The sequence below is a fragment of the Babylonia areolata genome, chromosome 26, assembly GCF_041734735.1.
Source record: "Babylonia areolata isolate BAREFJ2019XMU chromosome 26, ASM4173473v1, whole genome shotgun sequence".
Taxonomy (NCBI): Eukaryota; Metazoa; Mollusca; class Gastropoda; order Neogastropoda; family Buccinidae; genus Babylonia; species Babylonia areolata.
In genome coordinates, this window is record NC_134901.1 from 45416756 (window position 1) to 45426755 (window position 10000).

The window sequence follows — 10000 nt, forward strand, 5'->3', positions numbered from 1 at the left end:
GATGAAGCTGAGTCATGAAACAGTGACCATAGAACTGAAGAATGGAACTCAGGTCCATGGCTGTGTCACAGGTAGGTGATGTTGACACAAACATTGTATCCAAGCGACTTTGTTACTGTATTGTTGATTATCACTAACAGTTGATGTTCTTGTCCTATGTATATATTTTGTGTTTTGAGCTGGCATATTTGACTGCATTTATTTTTTATTATGAAGTGTCAAATCTATTATTAAGTCTGCTTGACAGCATGGACTGACCTTGTGTTTATGGTGACAGGTGTGGACATCAGCATGAACACTCACCTAAAGAACGTCAGGATGACGGTAAAGAACCGAGATCCCCAGCAGTTGGACTCCCTCAGTATCCGTGGCAACAACATTCGTTACTTCATCCTGCCAGACTCATTGCCTCTGGACACTCTACTTATTGACGACGCTCCTCGCGCCAAGCAGAGGAAGCAGCAGGCAGGCAAAGGTGGGTGACAATAAGTGGCTGAAACTGTGATTCAGCAGATGTTTGAAAATTCTTTTAAAAAAACAACTATTGTGGTGTTGGTTGGGTTTATTTATCCCTTTAGCAGAGTTACATTATGGATTGGTTATTTTTCACCAGAATATAATTATTCCAAGCTGTAAAAGTTTGTTGGCAAATACTTGACATAAATTAAAATTAAGAACTGACCTAAAATATACACCCCATATCGGCCTGAGCTGTGTTTGTAGAGGTGTGTCATGCATGGTTACATATATATAACTGTATTGCTGAGGTACTTTGTTCTGAAAACTGTGATGAAGATTTCATCAGTGGTAGTGATGGTGACTGTGTGCAGTGATGGGTGGAGGCCGTGGGCGAGGCAGAGGGCGTGGGAGAGGAGGACCTCGGGGAGGTGGTCGTGGTGGTCCACGAGGAGGTGGTCGTGGGGGACCCAGGGGTCGACGTTGATGGGGCTGTCATCATCATCGCCTCTCTGTGTGCACCTTTCATCAGTTTTTTATCTGTCATTGTGTTCTTTCACCATTGAGTCATCGGTGTTGTTACGTTCCTGTTTGTGTCATTGTGTCTCCAGTCCTGATTGCTTTGCGGTCATTATACAGTACCACATCTCAACTTTTTTGTGTGTGTGTGTATGGTTTTGAAAGGTATGTGCGTGTTGAATGAATGTAGACTTAGGAGCCAGTGGAATCATTTGGTCATTTGGTGTGCGGGTTAATTAATAGGACTGAGTTGGTCCCCAGGCGTGAGGATTCATTCTGTTCTTAGACTCACTTTAAATTACTGAGATTTATTGGAGAGTTTGGCAGTTTGGGTTTCTTCTGTGAAGTTTGATGATTGAAAACAATGCTATGATTAGTTTTCACCTTGATGTAAATTTCATAGACCTGGTGTCTGGAACTAGCTGGGGATTGCTTATTCATGTCACTTTGGGAATATATTCCACTGATAGCATTTATTAACAGCAGTTGTGTCATATATTTTACATCCCTGACTTTTTCAAATAAACAAAAATTGTTTGATTGTCTTGCATACAACTGGCATGACTTGAAGTCAGGTTGGACACAGGCATGAGATATAGAGGGGCAACTAATACACTGGGAAAATTGTATCCTTAGATCCAGTCCAAGAACAGATCTGTGTGCATAACAAGTGGCTCTTGCTCTTATTGAGCAATAAATAAGTTAGTAACTTGAGCTGTTGATTATGACAAGGGCACACCATGCCTAGCCACGGAACTTGGTGTTGCCACAAATAATGTAAATAAAAGGTTCAGTGGAACAAATACAGAAACTTGAACAGTTCAGATACAAGTTACTTTACTTGTTTATTGATTCACATTTCAATGTTTTGTTTAGATCTGGTTACACTTGTTTTTCATTCTTGGGGGTGGGGGGTTCATACAGCGGGTCATGCTGGCAGCAGAAATTTTAATGATTTATGTTTGTTGATTGTGGAAATGAATGCTTTTCAACAATGAATGCTTTTGTTGAAAATTTTTCCTGGTGTCATAGGCACCAGAAAAAGGGAAGAACAGAGTTGAAAAAAAAAGTGTGATGACTGCATTGGCGAAGAGACTGGATGTTCACAAAGATGTCATTAAAAGAGAAAGTTGTCAACTACTGTGTTGAAGTGTTCCTTTTCATATTGTAGGAATCCAGTTCCATGTCATGTTTTGTAGTAGTAGAACTGAGAGTAGCCAGAAGGTTTACAGCGGGTCACATTGCCACACCTGCCAACTGTTACATTTTGTGAGTAGCCTACTGCATTCAGGAATGCTGTGCTCAAAATAAAAGTGCTACACTGAAGTAGCATGAATCAAGTTGTGATTAAAGAAAGTAGAATGAATGAAAATTGTAGATGGATATTGATTACAAACTGGTGAAAAGTGAAGGCATGATAATCCGCGTATGGCATTAGTGGCAGAGCTTAGATCATAAGGAATAATAACTGCAAACAGCAACACATGTTCTAAAGATAAGAACACAGTAAAAAAAAAAAAAAAAAAAAAATCCAATGCCAGAATTAAATCACAAGTATGGAATTTTTTAAATGTGCAAAGATCACCCCAAGATCTTCACCTAATTCTCTTTATATAATATAATTACAGATTCAAAGAGTAAGCCCACTTCCACTCAGTCTCATTGGAGAGGATTCGGTGCATAACACTTGACAATTATGGCAAAAATCCACATGTACACACGAGCAGACATGCCTCCCTGTCCTCAATGAGTAGAATAAAAATTATGTGACACTGCAGTTAAACAGGCCATATTTTTTATTTAGGAACAGAACACCATTTCAACCTCTCTTGCATTTGATTCAAAGTACAACTTTACAATTGTTTGTGGGGAGAAAGCGCTAGGTTTTTCCCACCCATTAACAAATTGAGTGATCGTTCAACAGTTGATAGTTCACCCATATATAAGGTCAAAATCTGTCCTGTCTGATGTAATGATGATCCACAATGAAACTAGGCAATGTTAAGTTCCTTCATTCTTCTTGCATATAAAGCATTCCAGGTTTTGGTAATTTCATTTCAATACTGATCAGAACAAGGAACTGCTAAGAACACAAAAGCTGACAAGATGACAGGATTTTCTGCAAGCAGCAACTACTGATGTTACATGCCTTTATTGTAGCAAGAGCTATAGAACTTATTTTTTGGCTGAGTATGTTTCTGTTTTAACATCATTTACTTCCTGATTGATTTAAGAATGCAGTTCAGTGCATGTTTGTTGGATGTGGGAGTGATCAAAAAGGAAGCAGATCAGATTATTTAGGCATGGACAGCAAACAAGCTCAGTTCCTGTGGTGACCTAAACTTGCCCTGTTCACTCCGGTCTTTCACTGACACATGGGGAGAATGGGGGCACAGCTGTGATGTGATCATGTTTACTTCTCTCTGTGGTGTGTATGTTGACTGTGTGCAACTTTTCATTAGAACATGTACACAAATTAACTGACACTCCTGTCTTGTCAGGTTGTTTATTCATCAGGATTTGTATGTCTTTTCAGTTCATTATTTACATGATCAACTTACAAGCTGAAATCTCTTATTTTTCAGTGCAGCGGTAACAACAGACCAAAACACACACACAATTTGGCATACATGAAATTTTGATACTGAAAACAGTGAAATACACAAAATACCCAACTTGATAAAACTTGGGAGAGGACTGGGCCCCACCCCCCTATGCTGAGCCCTAGACAGTGGATATGAATTCATTTCAGGGACCTTCAAACCTTTTTTTTTTTTCAAACACCAACATTCACTTTGATGGCAAACAAAATAGAGGCTTATTTTTTGTTGTAGCTATTTTGAGAGTGAAATATCTTGTTTTCATCAAATCAACACATTCTGATCTTGACAAGTGCAATGGGAGTCTGTTGAGATCCACATGACAATTTTTTTGTTCCCAGATCTCTGCAACATGTAGGCCTACCGACTTGCCTTTGAAAAAGAAGGCAAAACATGATTCACGCCTGTACTGATTCAGGAAAAGCCATGAACCGCTTCAAATATTTGTCAACATTCATCGCTTTATAACATTCCCACCCCCCCAAAAAAGAAAAAGACCATCAATGCCTGTTCTGTTTTTTGCTGAAATTTTGTCAGCAATAATATCCAAAAATTGTTTCATAGACTCTTTCAGAATCCACCAGATAGAGGGGGGAGTGAAATATGTTTTGTTCAAATCAACACAGCTGGAAGTAACTAAAATTCATCTGCATTGTGTGCATGGAATATATTTTGGTCAAACGTGTCCTCTGTCTTGCATCTCGATGTTGTACAGAAAAATTTGCAACTTTTTGACTTCTAGTTCTTCGTGGGTTGTGACTGCCACATTCACTCATATACATGACTAGGCTTTTACGTGTATGGCTGGTTTTACCCCTGCCATGTTTGCAATCATACTCCATCTTTCGGATGAGATGATAAACTGAGGTCCTGTGGACAGCATTCACTTAGGGCTTGTAAAAGAACCCACAGCATCAAAAGGGTTATCAGTGGCAACATTATGTAGAAAAATCCACTTCGATGAAAAAAAACAACCACCCAACAAATACATCTGCACTGACAAAAAGAAAGTGTGGTGTTGCATTTGGTCCACTGTTGAAACTCTCAACCTGGAGACAGCAGCCCAAATTTTGTACTGAGAAATCTCTTAAGACAAAAAGCAATACAATACAATCCATTAAAGTAAACCACTCTGTAACTGACTCAATAACTAGCAAACATTGTGATCTGAACACTACAGCAGAGAGATCAGAGAGCAGGTGGCACTGGTGTTCCCGGTGGTACAGCTGTTCCCAGTGTCTCCGGTGTTCCCAGTGTCTCCGGTGTTCCCAGTGGTACAGGTATTCCTGGTGTCTCAGTTGTTCCCAGTGTCGCTGGTGTTCCCAGTGTCGCAGGTGTACCCAGTGTTGCAGGTGTACCCAGTGTTGCAGGTGTTCCCAGTGGTACAAATGTTCCTGGTGTCTCAGGTGTACCCAGTGCCTCAGGTGTTCCCAGTGGTACAGGTATTCCTGGTGTCACAGGTGTTCCTGGTGTCTCAGTTGTTCCCAGTGTCTCTGGTGTTCCCAGTGTCTCAGGTGTTCCCAGGGGCACAGGTGTTCCTGGTGTCTCCGGTGTTCCCAGTGTCTCTGGTGTTCCCAGGGGCACAGTTGTTCCTGGTGGCACAGTTGTTCCCGGCGGCGCAAGTGTTATCGGCGTTCTAGGCAGACAGACGGGCACCCAGCTCCTTGGGCAGTAGTATGGTGTGAAACCTCTCAGCGAGTACCGTGTGGTCCCAAATACTAGGACTGCCGGGTAGTACGTGGTGTGTGCCACGAACTTGCACAACGAGCTCCATCTCTTCCGTCGCTCACTTCGAACATGGCGGATCCGGAGCAGCTCATGGAGATCTGACTTCCTGGACACTGTTTGTGTCTGGGGTTCGTACCCATCCTGGGGGGGCGGTGGAGGGAGGAGAGTGTGAGTGGTCAAGAGTTGTAGTATCATGTGTGAAGATTCTTTTGGGAAACGACTGTTCAGGTGCGTAGATTTTACACTGTCTTCCGAACTCTGCCCAGGACGGCTTCTGCCTCTCTGTGTGCTCCGGACACCACTGTGTCTCTCAGCCGTAAGAAGCGTGGATGGGTTGTCCAAAACATCTCCCACAGCAAGGGGGGAGACAGACTCTGGACTCCTGACACGTGCTGCACGAGCACTGGAAAAGCCTGCTGAAGACAGCGGTGTGTCAGAGTGGCGTCGTCGTCGCCTCCGCCGACGTCCGCTAGGGGTGGGGTTGTCACAGGAATGTATCATGTCGCTGAGGAAGGCATCGTCACATTCTGCCCTGGTCAGTCCGTACAGAGCTCCCTGTGTCAGCAAACCGGTGTGGACCACATGGGGTTAGTCAAGACTGACACAATCTACGATGGCAACGAAACCTTGGTAAACTTATATGAAAGGAACGTTAAGATTCGTGGTTTGTGTGTGTGTGTGTGTGTGTGTGTGTGCCCGAGCAAGTGCAGGTGTCTGGCCAGGTGTAAACGTACATGCATCCTCCCTTAAATTTTATCTAGTTTTCTCCTTGCGTACAAGAGAAACATCTAAAAATGACAGTTAATCTTTTTCTTCTTTTGATAGTGACCTCATTCCCACCCTAGCTTTCTGTCTGTCTAGTCTGTATGTCCTTTTTTTTTAAAAGGATTTTTAAAAATTATTTTTATTTTCATTAACCTCTTTTTTTCTCCCGACTCATCTATTATATTTGTTGTTTCTCCTCCGTGTTTTGAAATTAAAAAAAAAAAGTATCCTTTTTCCTTGTATGCGTTGTCACGCCTGTGTGATTTATTCATAATACGTGTTCAGCCCTTGTGCCTGTGTGTGTCCGGGTTTTGTTTGTTTCTTCGTTCTCGTCCATTGTTGATCAGATGATTCCGGACGTTGCTCAGTGCAGCCACACGTGCTCCAAGTAACGCAAAATACTTTGTCTTTGAATTTCAAGGGACAAGCGCAACGGCCGAGTGGTTAAAGCGTTGGACTTTCAATCTGAGGGTCCCGGGTTCGAATCTCGGTGACGGCGCCTGGTGGGTAAAGGGTGGAGATTTCTCCGATCTCCCTGGTCAACATGTGCAGACCTGCTTGTGCCTGAACCCCCTTAGTGTGTATACGCAAGCAGAAGATCAAATACGCACGTTAACGATCCTGTGATCGTTGTTAGTGTGCGGTGGGTTATGGAAACAAGAACATACCCAGTATGCACCCCCCCGAAAACGGAGTATGGCTGTCTATAAGGCGGGGTAAAATCGGTAATGCACGTAAAAGCCCACTCGTGTGCATACGAGAGAACGTGGGAGTTGCAACCCACGAACGAAGAAGAAGAATTTCAAGGTTATTACATTGACACATAAACAAAGGCTTTGTTATTGCATAGTGAGAAATCAACCAATGCCAGGTAGACCGGAGAGACAGACAAAGAGAAAGACAGAGACTGAGATGCAGAGAAGTGTCCACCAACTCACACAGGCGTAACAGATATCATGGCGATTACAGGCGTGAGTGAATCGTTGCTTGTAGAAGAAGGGGAGGCTTAGGGGGACGCTGCACCCGTTGTGAGACTCGCCGGGTAGACCAGTGCACACCTCTTCAGGCTGGCTGTACGCCAGCAACAGTGACGTCACCGTGGTCATCATCGTCATCATCATCACCAGCAGACATCTCAAGCTGAAGGCAGCTGGGTCTGTGTTCAGACCTGAAAAACAAAACACAGTACTCATACGCACAATCTACTCAACAAACAGTGCATAACTCAGAAATAAAACAAAACAACAAACATCAAATCTTTCCCTTGTGTATCAGTATCATAGTCCCCCTTCGAGTTTCTCAGTCCAGTTTAAACCTTGTGCTGTTCTTCATTACTTCTGTTGTCACTGTCACTCTCGAATCCATCTACATGAAACAGCCTATTTCAGTGCGCTGGCTTGGTCAGGGAACACGGATGGACCCCGGATTGCCGGGTCCCCAAATAAGGATCCCATCATTAATTTACGCACAACTGGTACAGGGAAAACGTCCCACAACCGGGAAAACCCCAACTGCGCCATAAAGACGCACTGGGTTGGTCACGTAACACGAACGGACGACTGCCGGGTCCCCCCGGATCCCCTTTACGGAGAACTGGTACAGGGAAAACATCCCACATCCGGGAAGACCCCTAACTGCGCTGTAACGACGCCGCCAGGTCTGCAAGAGAGATCCGAAGGCCTTGAACGTCGACCTAAACAACAAGGTTGCTGTTGCCTAACGATCGGCTTGGAAGAAGACTGACTGAGGAGAAAGGCCCAAAGCAAGAAACTGAGACAGACCAGAGTCAGACTTCGCGCCTGTGCGCACTGTGGGAGGGACTGTCAGTTCCACCTTGTTGGCCCGTTCAGCCACACCCGACACTGTGTCAGTCACCACCACCCGACACTGTGTCAGTCAGTCACCACCACCCGACACTGTGTCAGTCAGTCACCACCACCCGACACTGTCAGTCACCACCACCCGACACTGTGTCAGTCACCACCACCCGACACTGTGTCAGTCAGTCACCACCACCCGACACTGTGTCAGTCAGTCACCACCACCCGACACTGTGTCAGTCACCACCACCCGACACTGTGTCAGTCAGTCACCACCACCCGACACTGTATCAGTCAGTCACCACCACCCGACACTGTGTCAGTCAGTCACCACCAACCAACACTGTGTCAGTCAATCACCACCACCCTACGCTGTGTCAGTCAGTCACCACCACCCGACACTGTGTCAGTCAGTCACCACCACCCGACACTGTGTCAGTCAGTCACCACCACCCGACACTGTACCAGTCACCACCACCACCCGACACTGTACCAGTCACCACCACCACCCGACACTGTATCAGTCAGTCACCACCACCCGACACTGTGTCAGTCAGTCACCACCACCCGACACTGTACCAGTCACCACCACCACCCGACACTGTATCAGGCACCACCACCCGACACTGTGTCAGTCAGTCACCACCACCCGACACTGTCAGTCACCACCACCCGACACAGTGTCAGTCACCACCACCCGACACTGTCAGTCAGTCACCACCACCCGACACAGTGTCAGTCACCACCACCCGACACTGTACCAGTCACCACCACCACCCGACACTGTGTCAGTCAGTCACCACCACCCGACACTGTCAGTCACCACCACCCGACACTGTACCAGTCACCACCACCCGACACTGTGTCAGTCAGTCACCACCACCACCCGACACTGTGTCAGTCAGTCACCACCATCCGACACTGTCAGTCACCACCACCCGACACTGTATCAGTCAGTCACCACCACCCGACACAGTGTCAGTCACCACCACCCAGAGCGCAGCTTCATCGTCTCCCTAGCCTACCGGGCGTCATTCTAACATAGGACAGAAAACAACAACAATAACAAAAACAACAACACGAAAACAAAGAACAGTAAGAAGGCCACAAAAGCAAACGGACTCCCCCACCTTTTTTTGACGACCCTGTGTCACCATAGTGTCAGAACAGAGACGAGAATAGAGACAGCAGAAAACGTAACTCAAGCGTGTCGTTAATAAATAAATTTAGAAACAAAAACTGCTAGTGTCTCCCTGTGTGCTGCAACCAGGTGATTCATTCCTCTCCAGTTAATGCCCGCTGCTCGGTCCCTGTGTGTAGACGCTGTTCAAGCAGTGTTTTGCCTTGTGCTGAAATGACAAAAGCCGTGTGTGTGTGTGTGTGTGTGTGTGTGTGTGTGTGTGTTTTACATGTAACGAAAGGGAAAGGAGGGACTGGTTAAACAATGGACGGACCACATGTGTGAGCTAGTTAGTTCATGGTGTTTCTCTCGAACTGGAAAACATACTGTGTAGCCTATTGTCCAAGTGTTACAGATGCATGCTATGCTAGTGTTCTGTAGTTGTTGTTTTCCATCACGCCTATTATGTGGAGGTACATATAAACTGTTTGTCAGCTTGTCATGTGTGTGTGTGCATGTGTGTGTGTGTGTACACAAACAGACGTGCCGGCCAAGTACTCTGTGCGTGCGTGCGTGCGTGTGTGTGTGTGTGTGTGTGTGTGTGTGTGTGTGTGTGTGTGTGTGTGTGTGTGTACAAACCATGAAAGAGAGAGTGAACGAGAGACAAGGAGAGAGAGAGAGAGAGAGGCGGGGTGGAAGGGATGGGGAGGGGGCGGTTTACAGCTTCTCCATTTTTTCTTCCAAAGGCATCACTCCAGAAGGACTGATGACGAATGTGCTGATTCAACAACATACAGGGCGAGGAACTAGTCACTGTCAAGTATGTGTGATCAAATCAACTTGGAACTCCAGGACTCACTTGAAAAACAAAGATGAAGATGATTCTAGATTTCACGAAGACCAAAATCACCAAACCGCCTGTCAACAGCTTGAGGAAAAGTTTATGGAGATAATCAACGAGTTGACATTTCTCGGGCAGACTAGCAATTTCT

At 45.3% G+C, this 10000-nt stretch overlaps 2 protein-coding genes across 4 annotated transcripts in view; one reads left to right on the forward strand and one right to left on the reverse strand.

Annotated features, from left to right (window-relative positions):
- The window catches only part of LOC143300865 (putative small nuclear ribonucleoprotein Sm D1), a 3277-nt gene extending 1165 nt beyond the window's left edge, over window positions 1–2112 (forward strand). Inside the window, exons 2-4 of the mRNA XM_076614834.1 lie at window positions 1–71; window positions 278–475; window positions 831–2112. The exon at window positions 1–71 is cut by the window's left edge and continues 6 nt beyond it. Coding sequence (XP_076470949.1) covers window positions 1–71; window positions 278–475; window positions 831–943 — 382 coding nt within the window. The 3' untranslated portion in view covers window positions 944–2112. The remainder of the gene's footprint in view (window positions 72–277; window positions 476–830) is intronic.
- Window positions 2113–4365: 2253 nt separating this feature from the next.
- Window positions 4366–10000, reverse strand: part of LOC143300864 (uncharacterized) — a 15965-nt gene continuing 10330 nt past the window's right edge. For 2 of the 3 annotated variants that reach the window (XM_076614833.1, XM_076614831.1), the window contains exons 2-3: window positions 7007–7236; window positions 4366–5858 (exon numbers count right to left, since the gene is read on the reverse strand). In XM_076614833.1, the coding sequence (XP_076470948.1) occupies window positions 4764–5858; window positions 7007–7189 (1278 nt within the window). In that variant the 5' untranslated portion in view covers window positions 7190–7236 and the 3' untranslated portion in view covers window positions 4366–4763. Of the gene's footprint in view, window positions 5859–7006; window positions 7237–9018; window positions 9195–10000 lie in introns of those variants that run through there. The other variant, XM_076614832.1, reaches the window with a different exon arrangement.